The sequence below is a fragment of the Micropterus salmoides genome, unplaced genomic scaffold (genome assembly GCF_014851395.1).
Source record: "Micropterus salmoides isolate LMB-PRFRI ecotype aquatic unplaced genomic scaffold, ASM1485139v1 Ms_hic_scaffold_21, whole genome shotgun sequence".
Lineage (NCBI taxonomy): Eukaryota > Metazoa > Chordata > Actinopteri > Centrarchiformes > Centrarchidae > Micropterus > Micropterus salmoides.
The window spans coordinates 7,318,511-7,345,281 of NW_024041262.1; the positions used below are offsets into that span (position 1 = coordinate 7,318,511).

General features: G+C 37.9%; 1 protein-coding gene across 2 annotated transcripts in view; it reads right to left on the bottom strand.

The window, feature by feature from the left end:
- Positions 1–26,771, bottom strand: part of LOC119915986 (ras-related protein Rab-26-like) — a 98,237-nt gene that overhangs the window by 52,301 nt on the left and 19,165 nt on the right. For both annotated transcript variants that reach the window (XM_038735805.1, XM_038735806.1), the window contains exon 3: positions 161–202. In XM_038735805.1, the coding sequence (XP_038591733.1) occupies positions 161–202 (42 nt within the window). The remainder of the gene's footprint in view (positions 1–160; positions 203–26,771) is intronic.

Below are 26,771 nucleotides of genomic sequence, written 5' to 3' on the forward strand. Positions count from 1 at the left end.
CATGATGATGTGTGGGAGATATTTACACCATGGGAAACAGTTGCTGGTGATTTGTTATTAAAAAGAGTGCATGCATAATCTCACTTTGATAAAAATGAGTTGACTCTCAAGCATTTAAATAATGACTAAATAATTCATAGAGATGCACTGGTGTTCTTACCTGCAGTTTGACCTTCACAGCATCAATGCTCATTACTTTATTCTGAAAGACAAAAGAAAATTAAATTAAACATAATTGCACATTTGCAGCCATAGTAAACAAGGCAACAGCAAAAGAGAAGTAAAAAGCTAAAACTGATATACACTTGACATAAGTAAACAAATATTCAAAAATAGATGCATCAGAGCCAGACTAAATGATGCTTTCAAGGGCTGGCGAAGGAGAATGCAATATGCAGTGGCGTGTAGTTATATTATTGTTAGCTTTTTGTGACCACAGCTGATGTGATAAGGGCTTGGCCTCTGCTGTGAGGCTTTCTTTCATCACAGTGATAATGTCAGCACACTGTACTATCTATTGTTCTATGAAAATGCACACACACACAAACACACACACGCACACCCACCTTTTGTTATGATCAAGACCTTTGTTTCAGGGAGTTGCATCATTTACCACCATGACTGCCAAGCAGTTTCGCATTGTGGCTTCTCACACAAACACACACACACACACACACACACACACACACACACACACAATAGCTCTCCAATATCTCTGCGATATATTTTTTCACGAGGAACGTAATTTATTGCAGAAGTCTTTTCAAAATGACACCAAGATAATGGTCACCAGTTGCAGCAGCTTCTGCATCATCTTCAACTATAGCTATAGATAGAGAGCAAATTTGCCCGATCGATCATTTCAGGGAATTTGATAAAATTAACAAACAAGATAGATGAGCACAGAAATTTGGTCAGTGGGAATATCAGCAACCCTGTCAAATGAGTTTCACAGACATATGGACAAAAATGCATGAAGAATGATGGTTTCCAGCTGGTGCAAGCCCAAAACTTGGTCTTCTCTGCATTGTAAACATGTCTTATTATCATATTGTGGATTGTTTGAAGTCCTACACACATCACTTTGTGTCAAATGCTTGTTAGGATGCTACTGCTGTGTCTATGCCTTGAGATGATGATCCCTAGGCACTTAGTATGTTTGCTCCATCCCGACAGTCATCCAGTATCTGCCTCTTGGCACAAAAGACAACAGGATAGCATAATTTCTGCATACAAATGCTAAGGGTGCAAGGTCCTGTAGAGTCAAATAGTAGAGTGTCAAGATGCTGACGAATAGTCCAGTTACTCTTGGATGTTTAGGTATATTTAAGGGCCAAGACATGAGCAGGAGAAGAAAATGGCAACCAAGACCTTTTCTTTCAGTGAAGTTGAGGGAAGAAAGGTATAGCAAGATAAATAATATATGACAAGAAAAAAAATAGTAGTTCAGTCTGACCAGAATTGATGGCTGGTCAGACAACTGTATCAAAATCCCAGATGAAAACCGAAAGGACAGATTATTTGGGTTTCAAGAAAAACAGGAAACGAGCCAGCAGCAGAAAACACCTAATCTGTTGCCCCAGTCTCAACAGCAGAGAAATTGGAGATATGATTGCTTTTCACTCATAGATGAAAAAGCTTTTTTCATTGAGCCAGCACCTCCAGACTCAAACACAACTAACCACAGATTGTTGGTTGGCAGGTCAGACACCAAAAGACCCAATAATGAATGGTAGTTGCTGAATATATAGTAGGAGGGTGAGCAGTCTTATATGTTAAAAAGCCATGTCAACATACACACACGTAACAGAACTGAGTATATTCCGACTAGGTTAAAGTGGATAGGAGTATGAAATGGAGTAGAAAATCACAGGCTGGAACATCCCTGCAGGCAGTGGCTTGGAATTGCGTGTAGGTAAAAAAAAAAAAATAATCACAAGAGCAAATATAGCCTTAATTTGGTCACTCTTCATAATTCTGCACCAAAAGTTCCTTTTAGTTCATATCCAGTTGTCTGCTTAGCAGTTAAACAGTAGATGGTGAGGCTGTGTTGGCGGGTTTGAAACAAATGAGCAATTGGCCAATTCGACAACATACTTTGCCTCATTCTTAATGCATTTCATCCATATTTCATGGGATATTGTGAATTATAGTTAGTTTACCTAACAAATAGGAAACACTTAACATCTCCTGAGCCTCCTTTGCTGCATATTACTGCAGTATACTATATGTATGCCTGGAAAGAGTAACTGCTCAAGGGCAGCCTCTGGAAACAAACAATCAAGTTTTGCAGTGCTAAACAGTTTTTGCCCAAATAAGTTCAGGGGTAGTCTTCTAATGACTACTTCTGCTGCTGATAGAGGGTAACAGATAATAACCTTAATTAGCAATCCAAGACACTTTCTAGGTTTGCTCACCCATTCCTTTCCAGAACAGCTCACTGATATTTACATGTATATTTTTACATGTAAGAATGAGGATCTGTCAGTGCCTCCTGATGCCAGTAAGAGTGACTTGTTGTACTCAAGCCCAACACCAAATCTCAGCCACTTGAGTAGTGTTGAGTCATAACCTTTGTTCAATTTTGCTATGAGCCTTAGACCATGTTCAGAAAAACAACAGCCCTGCATGAAAAAACTCAGCCCCCTCATTCATTTAAATGAGGCCACTCTGTTGACTCAGCTGCAGAGCAACAGCAGAGGGCTACAGCTAAAAAAAATGAAGGGTCACCCCACTAGACAATTAAACCTGGATCAGCTTTAGCCAAAATAAGACTTTCCTCCCAAGAAGAACAACAGAATAAGTCATTTTTGCCAGTGGAATAATGGGACCATAAGCGTTGCCACATCATAATACAGGTTTATTTTTCAGCGAGGAATTGTAACGGGCAGACAAATGATGTTGCCCTGCCCACAGGAGCGTCATATCAGATGCTTTTTTGTTCTAATAGGAAAAGGGAATGGAGAAACATTGGTGTGGACACCCACTTAGGGATTTTAAGGCAGATGCTTCAGATGCCCTCAACTAACCAACTACAATGCCATGACCGTAGGTCAGACCAAACTGTAGGCCACTTTGTACCCTTTACCAGCAACCCTAGGAGATTGAGGCCACTGACCCTTAGGCTGTATTCACACAAAATCATGCATTACGGCAGTTAGCGCAGGCAGTGCGGTGATTTTATGCTTATGAACATAACCGCTGTGAAACAATCCGAAATCTTCACTGGTGTTCTCGCTACCACCGCTCCCTCTCTTCAACAACTGCAAGCCAGACGCAGATGTTGAAGCTGTAAACCAAGCGTGGACACAACTGGGAGAGTATAATCTTTTGGTCCATAACCTCTGATGAAAGCCTGGATAGCATCCGGTTTCAGCGATATTACAGGCCGACTATGTAGCAGTTTGGCCATGCAGTAAGTGAAAACCAGACAGGTCGTAGCTGCCCATTAGTTCAGTTTTGCTTATTATTCTGTACAGCACAGTGAGACTGGGCACTTGACTCAACCACTACATTCCTCTTAGCAAGTGGGAAAACATGGCCCGTAAATACCACTCCTGTTACCTCTTGTATGAGTCAACAACACCAACAGCCCAAACTCAGATCTACTAAGCAGCGGACAACAGAAAACACAACTGAACAGGGATTAACTCCCAGTTCCCTCAGCGTCGAAGCTGAGCACAGACATTAAAGATAAAGAAATCAAAGCAGTATAGTGTAGAACAGAACCTCAGAGTGTGGATCTGCCAACCGTGCAGCAAAGTGGGCAACCAAGGAAGCAACAACATGCCAGCCAGCACATACGCATGGTGATATTTTCACTCACATTGGGGTTTGTTGTGCTTACTCTTCATTGGGTATTTGATGTAAGTTAATGTACAGTGTTTCATTGCATTTCTGAAACTAGTAATAATAATCATGTTACAGAATTGCACCAAGAAAACAGTCATATGTTCGGCACTTTGTGTACTGGAATAAGAGGACGTTAACGCTGAATAAAATAATAGACACATGGTGTCATTTACAGGTGCAGCCATTCCAAATCCATTTGCTGCTGCACTTTGGCTCTCTCGCACTCTGTTCAGCTGTCCAGAGCCAGATGTTTCTAAGCTTTCAACCATTAGAAGTAACCAGTAATGGTTATTTGGATTTGGAGTCACTGGAGGTTTGTTGCAATATGCAGTTTACTTGGCTCTTTTATGCATGAGCCAGAGCTGAATTGACTGTGTTAATGTCTGATGGATGCGGGGCTAACAGGGATTGAAGCCGGAGTGTTACAGTGACGCACAGTGTTACTAATGTTTTACTTTACACTGGAGTAATGATGTTAGTAGCACTGCGTGTAGGCTGGGTGTTTGCATAACTGTGAGTCCACAACACCATCCTTCAGAATGTTTCAGCTTCGATGTGACATCTATCAGCAATCTGTGATGAGCACAGGTATGTGAAGAGGGTTTTATGAAGAAACTAAAGAACATTGTGTCATTTGTTGCTTTCACATTATTTTTAAAATAAATAATTTTTTATTATTTTATTCTATTATCTTTTTCCAGCTCCATTATACTTGTGAGTGAATGTCTGTTACAAATAATACCCATCGACAGTCTCCATTGTGTTCCTGAACCAGAAAAACAAACAGAAGCTGGGCATCTGTTTTTGGCTGGATGACATACAAGGACACATATGTGAACCATGCACCTGCACACGTGTAGACACAAACCCCCAAAAACACACACACACACACACACACACAAAGCAAAGACAGGCCTATATTTGTAAAGCATCTCAGAGTAGGAAATCGAATAAAAGCACGTTATTTACTTTATTAACCTCGGAAATGACTGTTATTTCTGTTGATATCCAGTAGAGCTCCATGCCTGCGACATGGCTCTAGGGATGGCTGGTCTACCACTTTGGTCCAGACGGAAATATTTCAACAAATAATTCAATAAAAATGGATTGTATTAAAATGTTGTAGAGACATTCATTGTCCCCAGAGGATGACTCCTAAGCTGCGTCCAAATTGACCTCGATGGAGATACAGAATGGACTAGGAAAACATGTGTGTGATCAAATATGATTTTACCTATAGCGCAGTAAAAAAATCATTATGTGGCAGTCAGCGCTGATAATGTGATCAACACTGACTACAGCTTGATCATTGCCTTTATTAAGGCGAGGGTGTCGGCTTCTGTGACTGAAGTAAAATTAATTATTGATATTGCTGAAGGCATTTTACAAGACTAGTAACAACAGCTCGCATGGGTCTCAGTAGTTCAAGACATGTGCATATTAGCAAGTTATGGCATAAGAGAGAAAAGGCTTAATAGCCAATGGTAACTTGATCAACATCCTTTATCTGTTATGGTCGGTGATTTCTTTTTTTTTATTGTAGAAAATTCTAATACTTTATAGCTTATTTCAACAATCGGAAACATAGAACGGTGTTGAAACAGTATTAGATTACAGCAAAGCCAAAAGAAAACAAACCAAAAGAAAGAAGGAAATTGTGAGTCTTATTCAAGAATCATAATGTGCGTCTGTATTGCAAGGATTTTGCTAAATGTGGTCAGTGGATTTATCTTTGAGTTTGAGAACGTGTGTTGCTTTAAATGTTGCCGCCGCAAGGAATTGTGGGACGACATTCTCACCTTTCCTTTTGTAAAAGGAAACATTGAGGCTCCTTTCCTTAGCTTTTAGAGAATTCCACCAGCTCTTATCATGGCTGCCACTGAAATACTTCCGGGTCACTTCACTCAGTTAGGAACCTTCCTAAGCGAAAAAGACTCTTCGGACGCAGCCCTACTGTCTCGCCTGATGTTTCCTTTAGTGCCATTGAGTCAAGATGCAAGATGCAGCACTATTTTAAAAACGATGTGAGGGCTAACAAGGGTAATTTCATGCAGCTGAGACAGACAAGTACATTTTTTATAGTCACACGAGTTGCTTGCCAGTTTTTAGTTACAGCCTGCTATGCAATTGACTTACTAAAGTGGTGCTATTATGTGCATTTCAAATTATAGTGGAGCAATATTTCAAACACAGCTGTCAGAAAAACACATCATGTTAATTTCTACTTTGCAGCTTCATAAGTGTGTCATAAAATTTTGCTCTTTCACTCTCCAAGAAATAGTCCTTCCCCTTGCTGGGATCATAGTGTAGGAGGCTTCATAAATAACAAAGTCCAACTCTGAAGTTTGAGTGTTTTTTAATTGTAGTTTAAATACTAGGACTGATTCTGAGATGCTTATGAATATGGACCCAGGTCCCACCTCCCTTGTTCAGTGCTTCTGAAAATGGTTTACAAGGCTTGCCAGAAACCGAAGGAAATATTGTAAGATCCTAAAAATCTTGACCACATATTATATATATTATATAACTACTGCGGCTGGAAGCACCGCTCTTAACTCTTTATAAACATAAATGAATATCATGAATATGTGTGGAATAGTAGACATTGTAGGTTTTATAGGTACTTGCTCTCTTGGTTTAAGGTGGTTAATGCAATTGCAAAGAAAATATTCCACATTGATTACAACTCAGTGAATACACTGAATTCCAAACTGAATATTAATTCTAATCAAGATTCATTTAACCTGAATCAAAGTTAAAATCCCAACACATGTACTCCAGCCTTCTCTCTTTCTCTAAACCCTTTCTGTCTATCTTGCCCTCTCACATATTAGCAAAAATCTGCATGGCCGCTTTAGTAAAGATTTTTCAGTAACCTCTCATCTCTCCTCATCTTCTCTCCGTTTTCATTCTCCCTCTTATCCACCTCTCTTGTTTCGATCCACTGATATTAAGATGAGGTCTTCCAGAGCTGCTCAATAACCAAAGTGATGAAAGCTGGGACCAGAGGAGAGAAGGGTGTGTGAGAAAGAAGCAAAAAATGTTCTAAAATAATAATTTTCTGATGAACATCCACAAAACGCACCCTCCTGTCAGACAAAGAAAGTTAAGTGTCTGAGCTCAAGGATGACTGGGGTCCAGCCAACGGGGCACCTTGAACCAAATCCAAAATAAATCACACTTATGTGGGTCAAAGCAAGCCAGCTCAATGGAATAAAAAGAGCTGTGTTATTACGATTCATTAAGGGTTGTTTGTTGTGTTGTTGCCTCAATGTATTCCTTTCTGAGCTTGTTAAATTGCACTGAAAAGAATTTCACGTTAATGTTTTTACAAGTAGAATATGTGTTTTCTTATCAATCAAGAAGTCACGGGTGCCATGTCTTGAGGGATCAGGTGGGAATAAAAAGAAAATATTATCAATACTGGAATGTATCTTAGTAAATTAACTCAAGTAATAAAGTAGAATTTTGAGGTACTTATACATAACTTGATTATCTCCATTTTATGCTTAATTTATTTGTTCCTCTTTACTACATCTCAGAGGCAAACAACACATAAATAATATTTTCCCATTTTGATATTTATTACATGAAAATGAAGTACGATTTAACAGTGTGGCTATTTACTGAATTTTATTGACTGTTTCAAAATACAGAACAGCTGTTTCAAACACTTTTCAAATTACTGTACAAATTGAATTTTTGTACACTATACAGTAATACTGTAAAGTATTGTAAATACAATATTGCTCACTGTCGTTCAAATTATAATTAGGCTATAGCCTAAAGCAGAATTGTGCTCTTTACAATTATATCAGTAGTGAAACAAGCTACTAAGCCACAGCTTGGTGCTGCTTTCAATGCATTTGTACATTTTTAAACAGCCTGAAAATAAACTCTAGGCTATCAATGTACAACTGGTAGCAGAGTTTGAAAACAAACATGTTGATAAAATGTTGTCATATATGAAAAGACCCAAAATGAACGCTGTGAGTGGACTACCTGATCACTAAAAGCAAATTATTTAAACAGCATGCGTATAGGAATGATTCTGTCCCAAGCTTTTTGATCCATATGAGCCATTCATCATTGTAACTGTGATCATTATAAGCTTTTTCCACTGCTCTCTATACAATTAAATATTCATTACTAATTGCAGAACAATCAAAGTACAAAATAGGGAAATATATTATAACTGACTATCAGCACATTTTAAATCCTTACCTACTGATTAATCCTGATTGCTGCACAAATATACAGTATGTGATGTCACCTTTTTCCTACACAGCCCTGCCCACTACACACTAGTTGGAGGAGCATAAATAAAACATAAAATAGACAAAAACGTCTCATATGAATTAACTAAAACTGTGAGTTGATGTGGTGCCCCATTGTCACCTTGCACACACTTTACCACCAAATTGTGTGTCACTTGCCTTTGGTGCTTCAGCCTAAAAATAAACTAAGAAGGATCAATAGGGAGCTGTAGAAATCAATGTTTAAAGCTGATGAAAAAAAAGGTCCTATGTCATATTTTCTAAGGTGTGTGTGTTAACTGATGCATGGCAACAGTAAAGTGACAGATTTTGGAATAAGCTTTGACTGGCAGTTTTTTAGTATGCTGTGCAGGGTAGACACCCACACACACACACAGTGATTAAGGAAGAGACACACATATTAGACAACAGCTACTCATACTGAACAACAGATAAAAACACTCGACAGTTACAATACACGCAATAATAACAATCAAATTTATTGGCCACATACAATTTACACACAGTACAATGCAAGCAGAATTTGTTCTGTATATTGAAACCAATCTAATTAGGAGCAGTAGACAGCCATTGTGCAGCTCCCAGGGACCAGTTAGGGGTTCGGGGCCGTGTTCAGGGTCACCTTAAGCAGTGGTCCGTTGCTGGACTCAGACCGGCAACCCTCCAGTTCCCAAGTGCCCGCGGACAGATACTGAGCTATTGACAAATGATCATTAATATTCAACAGCAGCCCTAAGAATCAGACTGCTCTAAGCTATCTGTCAATCAACCTGCCAGCTTGAGCAGCCTTTGCCTTGAATATATAAGTAATCGGGACTCACAACAACACAACAGCAAAAACGTATTTGAGAAACGTACCTGAAACTCTGCCACTGACGGACTGATCGATTAGAACATCATACATATAAACTTTTCACTCTTAATATTCGATCTATAAACACGCTTTGGATTATGGTAAAGAGCAGAAACATCTGCACAGTTGCTGCTATGGTGTAATGGATTTAACATGCAGTCTCTATTTACCTTCATGTAAAACAATATCAAAACAACGACAACAGCAAGAATTTACTACTTGCTGTAGCATAATTTTCCCAGTGAAATGTGTTCCTATGTAGCTGTGTGTAAAGCTTTCTGACACGTGATGTGTCATAACCAAGTGCACTAAACCATAGCAAAAACCAACGCAAGGAGCAACGACAGATAAACATCTGGGAGGTTAGGAACAGTTAGGCAGATTATGTGACAACCTGTCTACACTGGCTGCATAGCGAAGGTAGCACATCAGCACCTGGAGTTTGTTTTTACCGCGGCATTTGCCAGGCAGCTAGCAGAGAGTCCAGAAAGTTACTGTGCCCTGACAAGAACTCGTCCCACACATAACCCACCATTACACGTGTCATTTTTATACTTTGTTTTTGTACGTATTGAACAAACAAGATATAACATGTCAATAAGTGACCGAGGTGCTGGTAGGTGGGGTTTGTTACTGTACGTTTGGACAGATTTTTATCCCGTTTCCACTGTGCATGCTAAGCTGAGTTTACAATCAGATGGCTATCTATTTATAAGTTTATATCTATATTTTATCTAAGACATTAAAGGACTATAATTTTTTCATCTAACTAGTGTCACTTCTCTTTCCTTGATAAAATGTGGTTTGGAGACCAGCTAGTGTGGTGTGTGACTCCCTATTGTCGATCAGTCAAGTAGTGTGAACACCACGACTTCAAGACCCCTGATAAACAGCATATCGTCTAGTCTGAACAGCACAGCCACCAGCCTGTTAAAATTGAGCCAGGAAGTCATTCTATAGATGTTGTGATGTTGTGTGCGTTTAGGACAGAGTTTGGGGGGGGGGGGGAATACAATTTGCACTTGTTTTCTTTGTCTAATTTAGATTAACTGGGGCTTTGTTTAAAACTTGTCCAACCATCAGCCTTTTCATGTTTCTTTCCCAGTCTGATTACTTTTTAGCAATGTTGCTGCATTCCAAGCTCTTAGCTATTCACTAGGAAGCTGCTACTCATCATGGCTTAGGAACGGTGTCCAAGACGAGTACAGCAGCATGAGGGTTTAACAGTGACCAGTCAAATGGATATTTAGTGAAGAAAAACGGGTGCTTCTCTGGCAAATTAGCAGCTCATAAATACTTTACAGACACAAACAAAACTGTCAGGATTTGGCAGCTGTTAATTTTCTCCCTGGCCTCTACTTCGCTGTCGGGAGGTAAACAGTGAAACAGCCAGCTTACAATATCAAAACGCTTTTACAACACACACACACACACACACACATACATTACCCATGCATGTCTAAACAATGCTCTGCCTAATTAGTGCTGACTTAATGAGAGTTAATTATTTCAGTTTGCTGGCTCTTCAAGTTTTGAGGAGAAAATGAAGGCTCAGGTAAAAGACAAATTAAGAGAAAACCCAGAGTGGTTCTACGAGAGATGAATACAGAAACTACTGTAGGCGCTCATTTGACAATGAAAGATGTGCTCCACAGAAGTTACTGAAATCAAAAGTTCTGATATAAAAAGGAAATTAAGTAATTTCCTCTCGCTGGCCTTGGGTTCAAATAAAGCACTGTAGCATGAATACCCACTTTTCCCCTCTGTCAAAGAAACTGGTCCTGACAAAGTCTGCACAGAAATATGGTTAATGAAGGACCTATTTCACTGCCAGGAGCAAAATGAAATCAATGAATACCTGGTGTCTCACACACTGTAATCAGTTCCCAATCAAAACCACCGGGGCATATTGTGCTGATCTGCCATGAAGGGACTTCTTCTTTAAACTGCCTCACTGTCGCACCAAAAATCATCCATCCATCCATCCATCGCCAACCACTTATCCTGCGTACAGGGTCGCTTCCAAAAATATAATATTTTCTTTTTCTTTATGTCCCATCAGTTATTTGCCAATTCAATTGATTCGATTTTTGACTGACTTTTTATCACCTTGACATAACACAACATTGTCGTATTATCGTGTTATAAACTGTTTGCGTACATGTTAGCAAACAGTTTCCTAAAACTTCTAATATGTCTTTGATTATATTCTTCCAGCCCAACTCAGAAATTCTCAACACGTCCTGTTGCTCTTGCGTGTATCTAATCATGCTCCCTCTCCTTGTCTCACTCTGGACACACTATCTCTCTCTCTCACACACGTCACAATTTAGCTTCTCAAACAGCAGGAGCAGCCTGCCATATCAGCTTAGCAGTTAGAGGAAATGGACATTTGCTGTTGATAAAAAGCCAACACAGCCACAACCATTTCGAGCCAGTAAGAAAGCACATTCAGCCCAGAGGGTATCGCATGAAAGAAGCAGATGCATGTATGTTTGTATTCTGGTTTATCATTAACTGGAAGGTTGTGTATAGCAGGGAAACAGCAGACATAGATTAAAGCAGTTTCTTGGCCCGTTGACTCCTACAGTACAGTACATGCTTTGCTTTGAACAGCACTCTCAGAGATCAACTGTCAGTCAAATACTCTGGGTAATACTGGAATGTTTTCCATTGGACTTCCTGTAGATTAAGTTGTGGTCTGTGTCTCTGTCAGCATGGTGGATATCATCACTTGTGCCAACTATCCACTTCTTTTTAAAACAGCACATATCCTTCCAACTGAAATATTTTGCAAAATCTTTTATTCTTAGCCTAGTGGCGTGGCTGTAGGTATGGCAGTGTTGGTTGGTCCATTAATCTGTTTTCCCACCACTGTGGTCCGGATTAAAATACATCAGCAAATGCCATGACGTTTTGTTTTTTGTTAACATATATTGGTGTTGGTGTTTATGACATATATATACACACACACATACATACATACATACATACATAGATATATACACATATATACATACATATATATATATATATATATATATACACACATATACACATATATATACATTATATATATATTATATATATATACCCATCAGCCTCAGCTGCACTTTGCCTTTAACGTAAGCAAATGTTTAGTTTGGTAACATGTTGACATCAGTAAAAATCATCCCTGATACTTTCCTTCTCAGCATGTTATATAGCAGTGTTCACTTGAATGCACCTTGGACAAAAGATAGAGATAGATAGATAGATACCAAACAGATATATGTAAAGTAAGAAGCTAGCATGACTGTAGACTCTTAGTTTTGTTCTAAGGTTTATATTCCTGAACAGACAAAATAGTGTATAGAAAATAAAATGTGAAGGTTTTAAGCTCCAAGTTATAATTAACATGAAAACTAATAAGGCAGCCAAGAGAGTGGTGCATTTTTTTTGGCTACGTTAAAGTGAGCATCTATTAAATGTGTCCATACTGGAAGCAGACACTTCGGTGAAACTTGGCTAAAGGCTAATCCAATAAGCTACATACCAATTTCAGTTTACACAGTTAACACCACACGTAACCCAGGGAAATGCTCAATGAGCCTTGTTAGGCAACATTATGAAGAGCTAAATCTGTTCGCTGGGTTTGTAAGACCTTGTCTCCTCTACCCTCCTGCTCTCCTCTCCACTCATATTGCACTGGCTTGGCACGGCTCGTACCCTGCATCTGCCAGTAAGCAAATCCTGGATTTGTCAACCTCTGTGACTTTCTTTCTCTCCAATTCATCTTTTCTTTCTCCATCTTTTTCTTTCTTGTATGTGCCTTTTCATAAAAGCCCCTCACCCCCAGCTTCCCTTTCAAAGCATGATCTTCTCTGCTCACCCTCTTTTCATTCTCCCTGCCCTGCCTTCCTTATATTCTTGTTCCCTCAAGCTGTGCCCTGGCCTGACCTCTGTGAGTTCCGTGCAGCTCCGTCTGTCGATCAAGTCTCGAAATCTTTAACCTTGTGTTCTTTATCGTACATCGAATTTCTGAGATAAGACCCTCATCTTACCCCTTTGCTTCATCTTTCTCCTCCCATATTACAATCCATGTCCTACCACTGACTATTCCAATATCCATCCATCCATCCATCCATCCATCCATCCATCCATCCATCCATCGTCAACCGCTTATCCTGCATACAGGGTCGCGGGGCTATTCCAATATAACTAATAATAATAACAATAATAGCAGCATTATTTGTATGACTCTTTTAAATACAGGTATCATAGTGCTTTACAACAATCAAGTTAAAAACACATAAACAAGACAAAATAAATAACAATAATAAAAAAAGGCATCACACAATAAAATTAAACTAACATAACCCTGTACTTGACAACCATGCGTGCTTATCACATCTTTTTTGTAATTGAGGTAGCTATCCAGCTATAGTTTGCCAGTACAGTCAGTCGTTTCGATCCCGTTTGTTACACTGGTATTATGCTTTTAATACGAACTCAAATTCAAAGTCCTCTTGCATTTCATTGGACAGAAACTCTTCATTTACTAACAAGGCTTTTATTGTGAAACATTTGCAGAAAGTGCCGTGGCACTGACTTGCAACTCCACTCTTACATTTCACTGGGGAACGGCTGAGTCACGTGCAACACCTAGTGGTAAAATTCAGTATATTAGTCCGGTATTTGGCTTAATATCAAACCAGTTTGAAGAGGTTTGAAGAGGTTTGCATCGGCCCAATGCTACCAGGAGGAAAGTGCCACTAAATGTTGTAAAATTACAAGCATGAGCTAAGGATATAGTTAGTGTTTAAAAAGAAAAACATACTAGCACACCATTTCACACCTACTCTTCCCGAGTTGATTCTATGTTTTAAAGAGGTCATTTTATGCCTTTTGGCTGTTTCCCTTTCCTTTATTGTGTTATATCTTTTTTGTGCATGTAATAGGTTTGCAAAGTGATAGAGCCCAAAGTCCACCTCAAAGGGAGTTACCATTTCCAACACAAAACACTGCTTGATTGTAATCCAGCCTTTACTTCCACAACCTATCTGCGTCACTTTGTAAAACGTGTCATAATGCTCGCCTAGCGGCTAACACAAGCAGCGTTAGTCAAAATCTTATACACTTTTTAAAAAAATTTAAAAACATATGCATGACCACATTGCTTAGAACGTCAGGCATCTGCTACTGTTTTTATTTCTGAATTACTAGGTTACATATGAAAGTAAGATACCCTCCAGGCAGTCAATGGACAAAGTTGTTACTGTGGTGTAGAGACAGTGCACAGTATGAAAGACACATTTGTTACAAATGAATAACTTACCACTCAGGTTCGGGTTGTTCTGCTTGTGTTTCGAGATCAGACTTAGGCTCGAACAAGTACTGCTGAACTGAAGCTATGTTTACTGGTTGAAGCGGCTTTGTTTTGGATCACACTACCTTGCTTGTCAGGACCCGTCCTACTCAGCTTCCAATTGGCTTACTTAAGTACTGCGCATGTGAAACTCCCAACCAAGATCTTATAGAAGTGAGATTCCTCCCTTGGTAACTAAAACAGAGCAAGTTTCCCTGTTAGAGTGAGGTGAAAATTAAATTATAAGGAGAACTTGAACATGCTATATAAGAAAGCAGGAGATGTGTATGCATGGAAATGCTCTTTTCTGTCAGGTGGAAGTACCTCCAGTTACTCAGAGCTACCAGGGCTTAATGAGGCTAAACATACTGTATGTCCAGTCAGAGCTTTGACGAAATGCCAAGTGCAAAACAAACATTGCAAAGGAGACAAAAACCATATATATATATTCCTGTTACTTTAATTATAATGCAATTGACTATCTCTTAAAACTGAAGATATTTGGCTTATTTTAACTATATATGATATGATATGATCTTTTAGTATTAGTATTAGATATGCTGCTGGCATAAACAGAAAACAGACAACGATTTCAACAAAATGCTTACAGTATAAGTGGTTTGTTGTGAAAAGAGTGAATGTGGAGATTGGCCTGGACTTTTTTCTCTCTTTGGTCTCACTGTCACAAATCTCAGCAAAGATTTAGAATCAAGAGCAGCCAACCATAGAGAGTCTGACTTGTCCACTTTAGAGCTTGTCTTCTTTTTCCATCTAAGGAAAAAGAATTAACAATTCCCCTAACCTCTGCTTTTCACAAGTTCCCAGTGGAAATCACAATGATTCAATAGTTGAATCTGAACGGAGACTTACAGTATATCATGTATATATTTCACATCCATGGTAATTTTAATGAGGCACAGTTGTATTTGATGGGCCTCTATTACAATGATTATGGTAATCAATTATTTATTTTTTTTGTTCTCACTTAGTCCTCATCCATTCAGTATTGAATGTCAGGTATTGAGCATGTAAGGCCTGGAGTGAGTGTTGTCTATGATTACATAGAAACACCCTTTTTTGTATTATACATTATGATTTTCCCCATAGCATAGGGGCAGTGCATCGAGCTGTAAGCACAACATTCAAATACAGAAACTTGCTATGTGCACATTCAGCAGACATTGCGTAACATTAGCATTCATTTAGGTTCGTCTTTCTGTCCACATCGGGAATGTAAGACCCATCTTCACCTTTGCTAAATGCTCCACTATGTTCACCCGCTAGTTTCTAACTTTGTCAGTCTGCCATTTGAGCGGGTAGCGGTCAGTGGGGCGATCAGAGCTTTTTTGCTGAAACAGTTGCCTGCTGCAACTGGAAACGGGGTTGAAGCGAGCAGTGAGACTGAATCAAAACTGAAAAGTTGGGTGCTGTAAAACCAAAACAAAGAGCTGAAAGATGCAAAAGCAACTAGTAGGGCTGAGAGCAACTGCAGAGTCGGGTGATAATTATCTGTTGGTTCGTTACCACAAACCACCTTTCACATTACACTCCTTATCATCGTTATTGTCCCTATTGTTAACAAAATTTTTTCCAGCTTAAAGGGTACATTTTATACTCAGCCAATCTTATAACTAAGCGAGACAGTTGTTTAATAGTTTGCTAAGCTCATTCCCAAAGAATTTATCTGGGATATATATATATATATATTTTTTTTACAAAAGATACCGTAAGGTGCTTACTGGTTCTGTCTGGGTATTAGAATAGACTCAAAAGAACCCCTAATTTTAAGTGTGTAGCATGTTATGCCCCTATAAACCATTCAGTCCTTGCCCAGACATTAAAGTATTATCCAAACAATAGGCTGGAAATCCTATTAGGGCATGTCGCATTCTTCCAATAAGTCCTAGTGCGCTTTAAAACTTCGGCTTAAGCCCAAGTGTTATCGCTCCATATTTAAGGGACTCAGTGTGCACTCTGTTTAAGTATTCTAGGAGCACTGTGTGATATTGTAGAATTCTGTTGAGGCTTTGACACTGTTAAGTAAAAAAGTAGGGCTGACAGCTTGATGAATAGTCACTGTGTATCTCTGCTGTTTGACGACGATGAGGGAGTTTTCTAAAGGTTGCTGTTTTCTAGATGCGGCCCTGTTTGGCTTGTATGTGTAGGAGGGAAAGTCTTTGTGCCTGATAATCAAAAGCTTGAGAGTAAATTAGTTTCACATCTTGATAGTTTAGCTGCCTTACTTCATCCTCTCCGCCTTTGTTTTCTTGGAAACTAGAGTTTGATTATTGTGATTACTGTGCAGCGCTGACATTTGTCATTACACTTTCAGAAGATGGTACAAGGAAATGATGGAACGAAAAAGGGAGAGGGAGGAGGAAACTGAGTTGAAGGATGTGAATATATGAAAGGACAGAAGATGGGAATGGTGTCTTGGGCATCCGAACATCTTTATTCTTTTTACGCAGTCATGCAGTTCATTGCTTTCTTGCATACTTGTGTACATATACAGTGTGTATGTCTGTGTGTGTGTGTGTGTGCGCACAAAGGGCTGCCCCCCACCTCTGTCTCAGCTCTGCTGTTCATCCCTCACTCTCCAGGGTCTGTACTGAGAGGCAGTGCTACGCTGTGATAAAGGAGTAGCCAGAATCACATTACACGGTAAGCTTATGCATGTTTCCCCAAATCCAGCGCAATATTTACAAAATTGACAAATTTTCAGCGTCCACCTGGAGTTCATTTTAAAGCATTAAAATGTTTCTTGCAAAGCCATCAGGGTTTTTGAAGTCTTTACAAAGACGTTCACCAAGGAGCCTCCTGAGGTCCTCTTACAAGAGTTTGAACTCAAACAAGTCCTTGGAGCTTTTATTTCAGTGTGTTTTGTCCTTAGTCACTTTTCCAGGAAGACATTATTATCTGTGTATACTAAAGGGGTTTCATTCAACTTCAGTTCAGAAAGATATGGGAAGGATGGCTGGATAATTTGAAGTGCCATTTAAGATGTAGGTTTTGTTTTCACTCTTTTCACAAACTTTTTAAGGCCACAGACTGTCGAATTGGACACATTGTTGAAATCCAGATCATAAATAGTAGTTACAAACGGGCAGGTTTGGGTGGATGCGGGTCCTTTTTACTCTCTCGTTTTTAGAGGAGCACAACAGCAGATGGAGGGAAAGAAAAAGTGTGACAGCAGCGTGACAGAGTCATAAATGTAGAGAGATTGTAGCAAAAGTGCCCTTGAATGCTCATAAACTTGTTATTTTTCAAATAAAACAAATGTTGTGCTACAAATTGAGTGTTTGACAATACAATGTAAAAAAATATATACATTTGCGGTGTTTTCAGACATTTGTAAACACCCCCAAATATCTGTTCAAGGGGCAAAAAAATCATTACTCTGAGAAAAAAAAAATTTCACATGGAAGTCATCCTCCCCCCTCCAACTTCACTCTCTCCTCCTAGTGTGCAGGGGCTGCTCCCATTGGGCCATCTACCCTGTTAAAAACAAGATTTCCTGATTTCCTGCATGTGAAACATAAATTTGCAGGGTACATAGAATGTTGCTATAGCCACAGAGCACAGAAATAGAGATTTACAGAGCACTGAGAGAGTTGTATAAGCCTTGAAAAAGCTACAACACAGAGGAAACTATTTTCAGCACATGTTGATGTCCTTGTCAGGGCTTTGAGCTTCACTCCTCATTGTTCAGTTATAAAAACCTTTATATATCTTTTCCCTGTCTTCCACTTAGTACATAGTACAGTAGGTGTGAATATATACCTGCTGATGAGGTGTGTAAATCATTGTTTACAAGGCCACACATCCACATTATCATACAATTTAAGTTATCAATTTTTACCTACCTGAAAAAGCAATAGTTGATTTTGTGCTGTGGGAGATTGGTCTGATCATGTTATGAGGTGGGAATAGAGGATAATGCTATAGAATACCAAAACCCAGTCTTACATACGTACACTACATGGTCATGACCTTGAAGGACATCATATCCTGACACGGAGGTCTTACAGGTAATAATAAACGAATTAGCTTGTTGAGAAACAGCTTAAAAGTTAATATAAAATTGTAATAATGTTTTCCACAGAATGCTGTAACAACAGTGATTCAACATGCTGTTTACTCAGTTTATGAAAATTGAGACACAAGCTGTAGCAAACACAAGGTATGTGGTAGATCTTTCTTCTCATAAATATTAATGATAACTAACTAAAATCAAAGTGCAGTTGGAACAAACATAAATGCAGTGTAATTTTATCAATGAAAACTATGGGGGAAAATATTCATTAACCCTTTTTCCACCATAAAAACATGTCAAAAACTAGTTATACTTCACAAAATAAATGACAATTTTCATCAAAGTGTAAAGCTGACAGTGAATAGTAACTATGCTGAACGGTACCTCTCAAAGATGCCAACAGCTGTAGTCTCAGAATGCTTACAAAGACATACAAAATTTAAATACTTGAGACAAAAAAACTAACATTAACTAGAAGATAACTACTTTATTTCTAAAAAAAAATATTTTAAAAATGTACATACATTTTGGGAAAAATATATGTGAACGCTGTAGTGAACTCTGCATACATGCACATAAAGGAATATAGCGCCCCACACACTATGTGTGTGTATGCACTGCCAAAGTGGTAGGGTAAAATAAAAATGAAATCTGTGCCAAGTCACCTTCAAATAAAAAAATAAAAACACGATATCTTCAGCAGAGCTAGTCCACAGCGATGATTTGTGAATCATTGTTGTGGGAATAGGTTTAGGGTGATTCATTTTGGTTTGGACAAGCAGGCAGAGCAGCGACTAGATTATTTCCAGAGTAGACACCTCGCAAGAGCCATAATTGATTACCAAGGTACCATCTTGCCCTTCCATTACTTTAATAATAAGCATAAAATATGAGGGAGTTTGATCTAAGACATGAATAGGGCAGGAGTGAGTACAACAACACACAGTAGTTCTCTCTGTGTATGTGCGTATCCCATGCGAGTAGCCCTAAATCGAGGCGCACTGCAATTTTCACATAATTGAACACATTACAGCGATGCAAAATGAAAACCTTTCAAGCATGTGTTTGTTGATTGATGAAACTTCATACCTGCTTTTCTTAATTTTGTGAGTCTACAAATATGCATGATTGTTATATGCATATGCTCGCTTTTGGGCTGCCAACATGTTTGTCCATCCATCCATCCATCGTCAACCACTTATCCTGCATACAGTGTCGCGGGGGGCTGGAGCCAATCCCAGCTGACATCGGGCGAAAGGCGGGGTACACCCTGGACAGGTTGCCAGTCCATCGCAGGGCCAATTTTGCTCGCTTTTGGGTCTGCCAACATGTTTGTGTGTTATTTTAACATGTTCAATGCACCTTTAGGGTTAGTCAAGGTAATGGATTCTCAAAATCTTCATTTTGAAGGTTTAAGAAACTCTTCTCTGTACTGAGCTCGTGGTTTTGCCATTTTAATGTCTATAAATTCAAAATGGATTTCTATCGGAAATGTTTAGCTTTTGTCACTTTTGTCTGACTTGCAAGGGCTGATTTTGACAGTTTTTTCTACTGTTTCTACTGTGACCATTCAAAAAGAAAAGATTTCTGATTGATGCTGTGCCTTGCATAAAAAGCTATCTAGATATACTGTATACTATCTATTAAATCTTATTTCCCATTTAAAAGATAATTGAACTCCTTCCCTGTGGACAGAGATTAGAGAGGCAAATGTGATAAATTTGCCACTCATGTCCCTAACAGCCTCGGTAACCTCTTCCCCAAACATTCTGGGGCAGCTTGAAATAAAGTCTGTGTATATCATTTGCTGAAACCAACTGAAAGTACTGTAGCATGAGGCTGTGCATTGGGGTGCCGCAGCGACAAATTCAGATGAGATCAACCCAGATGGAGTGAACAGAAGTGAATACAGCTGTGTTGTGATTTCTCATAACTGTGACAAATTACAGACTGAGACAAATTCTTTCCTCACCCAGTTTAAAATGGGGTTAACAACCTTTGTCTGTCCACCCATCTTTCACTAATTCTATTTCTCTCTCTCTCTCTCTCTCTCTGTATGTCAGTTGTTGAATTTTGTGTTGGGCCAAGCAAAATTGGCTATTTATACTAGTAGAAAAAAGAAAATCGAGCAAAATTCTGAGCAGAATGTAGTTGCTATGTTTTCAGCTATGTTGAAAGCTAGGATATTGATTGATTTTGCTTTTTACAAGCATATGGATGATCTCATTACCTTTGAAGGTATTTGGTGTTGCAAAGAGGCATTGTGCTCTGTATTTGAAGGTGACTTGTTTTTTGCACATTTATTGTGAGTTGGGGCTGCTCTTAATATTTATGCATATTGTAATGTAAATATACTGTGAAATGATTTTGTAATAAAAGTTTGTTAAAAATCAAAATCAAATCTCTCTCTCTCTCTCTCTCTCTCTCTCACACACACACACACACTCCTGTATTACCAACAGTGGACTATCATTCTACACTGCCAAGTGTGAACCTCTGTTTATGGTTATTTTGGGGGAAAAAACAGAACAGAAAACTACTAACTTTAAAAGGTATTTTCCCATAATATTACTGCAAACATGCTTTTTAAATTTTTCAAAGAAATAGTCAAGTGAGGACTTGCATCCTTGAACGATGTCTACTTCACAAAGAGGTGACATGTACTGCAGTGGAACTGCCTGTGCCCATTCTTCCACCTAATGAGTGTTTGTTTACTGCAAAGAATGTCTTTGTTATTTTAAAAGATGGATCATTTAACTTTAATGTTATCAATATTTAAACATTTCTTTGTGATACAAATATTACATTAATTGAGGCTGCGCGTGCATTTTTTTAATATCAAGTGCTGAAGTATTAGCAACAAAATGTACTTTATCTAGACTTCAGTTATATAAAATACAGTCTTAAAGTAATTGAAAATCTTTGTTATTCTTGAGCATTTTTATGAGATGTGTGGAATATGCTCCCTTAATCCTGTGGATTATATTTTATTATGTATTTGTTCTTAATAACTGAATTGGAATCAGAGAAAAAAATCATTTCTTAATCTTCATTCATGAATATAGTGAGGTCAAATACAAGATGCTGATTTATTCTTTTTTAATGATGATAGTTTGCTGTGCTAATTTGCTCCTCTGTCCTTATTCAAAAAACTTACGGAATAGAAATTACTGTAAAATTTTTCTTAATAGCCCGGGCTTTTATTTGCTAAAATCACTGAATTGACCCTGCCTATATTTGGGAGAGCCATCCATATGGGACAGGCCTTTAATTCCTTTTGCACAAAACTGAAATTACTATGAAAATATTTTATTTATTTCAAACGGTATGAATGTTACTTGTATAAAAATATTATATCAAATACAAAATTCGTTTGAACTAGCTCTGACAGAAGGCTTATGCACTTTTATTTTGTAGGTAGCAATGTAACAAAAACAAACATACCCAACAAGGATGAGAAAAGTGTGGCTGAAGTAAGCAGACAGAAAGCAATGGACTTCACATGACAGGATTCACAACTTGGATTAATTTTTATGAAAAACTGTTTTGATTGGTGGACCCTTACAAAATAAAGGAATATAAATAATCAAGCAACAAACACATTTGGACTTAAAGAGCACTTCAAAAGGTAACAGGAGTCGGCACTTTCTCTTCAGCTCTTCTACCATGCAGGTTACACTGGTAAATCTATAAGAATTAGACTTTGGCTTGTTGTTTCCGTTAAATGAACTGAACGATTGAATTGTGGAGACTGTCCATATTGACATATTGATCATAAGTTTAAACATTTTATTCGATCTAAGCAGCTTAGGAGCAGCTAAAGCAGGCTAACCCGCAGTGTTTAAGAGGTTTTTTTTTAAAGGGTTTTATACATCCAAAGAACTTCTATAAAAACCAGACCAGGCGTCTAATGGAGATTTGTCAAAATGTGTTCCTACACCACGCCAATAAACGGGGTAGGCGGCAATTGCCCAAAAAATAACAAACTTAGCATTTAACAAGCCGAGTGTGGCTCAGATCAATAGACTTGGTACTATTGATTCATGATTTAGTAATTGGATTTGGAAATAACAATTTGTTGCATTTAATCAGATAAACAAAATTGATCAGTCTTCTTCCTTTGGAGATGCATTTCATTCATATATGTAATACATAAACTCCATATTACACACTATCATATTTCAGTTAATTCACTGAAAATTTATTCCACCCCAACTTTTTTGTGGTGTACAAATTACATGTACATATGCCACTTCTTAGTAGATGTTTCTTGATGTGAAATACTTTATAGCTACTTTTAACAGTTTGTATTGTAGGGTACAATTTTGAATTTAAGTGGAGTACTGCTTGTAATCATCTTTTAAGTTTCAAGTTATCTTCCCCAACACTCCAAAGATGTTGGGTCACCAAATATCAGCAGTGTGTGGCACATGTTTAACCCAGGAGAGGGGAATAGCCATGTCTCAGGCCCCATCCACACTACTGCGTTTTTTAATTAAAACGGAGACCTTTTGCTACATTTGCACCTCCTGTCCAGACTACAACGTCGAAAACAAATACCTAAAACGGAGAAGTTTGGAAACACTACCGACCCCGTTTTGCATTTCGAAACTCCGGAGGGCGTTGAACGGGTCAAAACAGAGAACTTCAGAAACAATGGCGCAGATGCTCACACTCAGCTCTCTGATTGGATCTTATAAGTCAAGCAAAGCAGAAACACGATGCTACTGACAGAGATTTAGTTTTGGTATTTTTATTAAAATATTCTGTACCGTGCAATTAACACTTAGGCCTATCTGCCTACACTTGTAGGCTACCGTGCATGTCGCCGTTTACTTTGCAACGACTCCCAGCCTGTTTTCCACCAGCACAGCCACTTTTAACTCCTGTGTTACATTCAGTAACAGTCCCAGCTCGTTATTGGTGCATGCAAAAAACCAAATCTGGTCTGATTCTTCATCTGCATTTTTTTATTCTTTCGCCAAATATCCTGTAACTACAGAATGGACCATCTTGCATGTGAGTTCTGGTAAATTCTTAAATGTATGGACATACAAGTTATTATATGTATGTGTTAAATGTATTTTTATGTCTACATCATGAACTGAAGACACATAAAAAATGTGTAACTCCCTATAAAAACTATGTAAATATACTAATGTTACATTGCTTACTACAACATGCACATGCTTAGATGTACTGTATATAGCTGGGTAAATGTATAACAAATCAATCAGATGACATATTCCTTGTATCTCTGACAATCTGATGAACCCTAATTTCTCATACCATTTTAAATACTTGTTCCAAGGCAGCATATCCAACTTGCAGACAATGGAAGAGCCTCTTAAGGCTCTGTGACAAAATATTTATTTCCCCTCTGTACACAGAGCAGGAACAACCTTTATAAAACTGATCAAACACTTGTCTGTGAAAGTTCTCAGTCATCCAGGTCAAAGTTTTCTAAGGAAGGTTAAAATCAAGGGCAGCTGGTCTGGTTGAAGATACTTGAAGATGTTTGGCTTCTCATCTGAGAGGCTTCTTCAGTTCTGATCAAATCCTTAAATTATTTTTTCCTGTCGTGAAAATCCTTTTCCTATGATATGCAAAGAAAAATTTACCTTGGCTGAAAGTTCATATGACAACACCTATTCCACAATAATAGCTTGAAGCACCATGTCTGACATGTTTTGATGCACCATTCACATAAATGAGGGGAGATTACTGCAACATTTGTGTCTCAATAGTACCCAATTCAACTGATGTCCTTACCACAGTAAACAAAGAAAATCACACTCATTTACCCAAATTATGGAACCTTTTTGGTTTCATTGCCAGAGAACATTTGCATTACTATGCCAGCAATAGTTAGCATTTGATGTCCTAAGAACAATCAAGATAACTGGTTAGGACTGTGTATATATCCTGGGCTCCTCACAGAAGGTTCATGGCATTCTTTGGTATGTTGTGGAATCTTTTTGAGGACAAAAAACAACCTTTAGATTTTTCTATTCTTCTTACTACACTTTTACTATTTATCTACTTCTATATTCTTTCTATCTGTTTAACCCATTGGTGTATATACCATTATGTAGGTATATTTCACCCTTGTCAATCTTTTTAAAAACTTTATCTACATCTTCAAAGCCAAACCGAGAAGTAAGTTATGCATTTTTACATATCACCATGAATGTTTTCATCCATTCGGTTGGTTTGTAAAATTATGTTATTAAAATACTGATAGCTTTACATCCTTTCATGAAGTCACCCAAGTTATCATGCTGAATTTCACAGAAAGATGAAAGCCAGAAGGGTTTGTCAGAAAAGATTCATCAACCAGGAGAAAGGTATGTTATTATATCAGAATATACGATTCTCTGTTTTATAACTCTAATCTAAACCAGGTTAGCAGTTTCCCACTGTCTGTATTCACTGTATTTATATTAAACTAAACGTACTAGCTGCTGTCTCTTATTTAAAATATGTGTATACTGTATATAAATTGGAATGGGATTGGTCTTGTCATATAACTCTTAGCAAGAAAGTTATGTTAAGCAGGCAAAAATGATGAACTCTCAGTGCCATTTTACATAGTGTACAATTTTATGATGTGTAATTGTATAAATGTAGGTACAGCAATTTTTTTTAAAGCAAGCCTTTTCCCAATCCAAACCCTTAAGGAGACACTGTATATCATCAGTAAGAATCGCTGAGATCATGTTGATTGTTCATGATATGTGGTGACAGTTGCAACATTTATAAAACTTGTATCATAATAATATAATTTATAAATAAATATAATTTATTTAATCAGTTTCATAATCTATATTTCAGGTCATTGAGTAATTGCCACCAGAAACATTGAGCAAGCAGAGTTCTTGTTTGAGTGTGTTGGAAGACTGGCTCAGAGCGAGAGGCCCTGTTCAAGGAGCACTCAGATGCAGATGCAGCATTTTTGTATTTTTACTCCTTTCAGGGACAGACTCTGGTGAGAACAATTGAATGAACGTTCCAAGTATAGATAATTCAACTCATGTTAAATGATATTTCTAAACTGTAAAAACTGCATAATATTTTCACTATGCAGTGTTGATGGCAGTAAGAGTACAGCACAACTTGGGTGATGATTCATAAATGACGATCACATCAAACCAAATAGAAAAATTAAAATGGTAAGTAAAGCTATCATCTTCATTTCTTTATTAGCTGTTTTAATTATACCATAGAGTATACATGTCCTGCTGAACATAATATAAATTGAAATGAACACAGAATAACTATTAAAGTCTGTGCTTATGTGACCAACAGATACTGGATGAACAGAAAAGCTGACATCTGTGTGCATTTGCAATCACAAAAATAAACGCAGGAGAAGAAATTGTGTACAACTACAGAGATCCCAATTTTCAACAACGACAAGAATTTATATTTATATTTACACGTTTAGTTACATGTGACTTATCTCAAGCATTTGATCATTTGACTAGGAGGTGAGGACTTTTCTCATCCTTACCAATATTGTAAATATGCTTTGCAAACTGGCATAAACTGGCATCTTTTTAAGCATATTGTTGAAACTGAAATTATAGAGTGGCCTTTAGGTGGTGGTGCATAAAATATGGGTCAGACAGAACGTTGGTGACTAAACTCTATCCTTGAGGAAGAATTGTAAGGCACAGTAGTTGTGTGCCCCTAACGTGAGCAATAAAAAAACAGCAAAACAGAGCAAGGGAATGTTAGCTATGTGTGTCAGTACACTCAGAGTTGTGACTTGACTTATCATACCATGCTTATCATTCAAGGTTTACACTTGCTATAGTTAAGATTATTACATGTCAAAGTAACTACTGTCAATGATAAAACTTTTATTATTGATTGCATACTTTGCATATTTGTTTTAGAAAACCATTGCTTCCTCCTCTGACGAGCACATTGACAAGAATGTCAAGGAGGAAACCTCCCTATATCTTTACCTTCTTGTCCATTTCTTCATTAATATTCAGATGAATACACTCTCATTTTTCCAGCTATGTTTTGTATACACTGTATTATGTTTTGTAAGTTTTCATTTTGTATTTGCATAATCTCATTGGGTTTTTATGCATTTTCAAGGAATTTCAATGGAAAACTTGATTTGAAAATCTTGACTCCCAGCTCAGCGTGATGGAAATTGATGATCTTGTTTTCAACACAAAAATTAAGCTTACAAATGGATGCAATGCTGCTGAGATTTTCCCAGGACTTTTTGACAACTGCATCGTGGCAGTGAAACGAGTTGCCAAACATCTTTCCAAAAATGAATTGGAAGTGGCAAATTTTCTTTGCTCAGAATATTAACAAGCAGAACATGTTTTGCAACCCATTGCTTTGTTGGAAGACACATATTTTGCCTATTTTGACTCCCCTCTC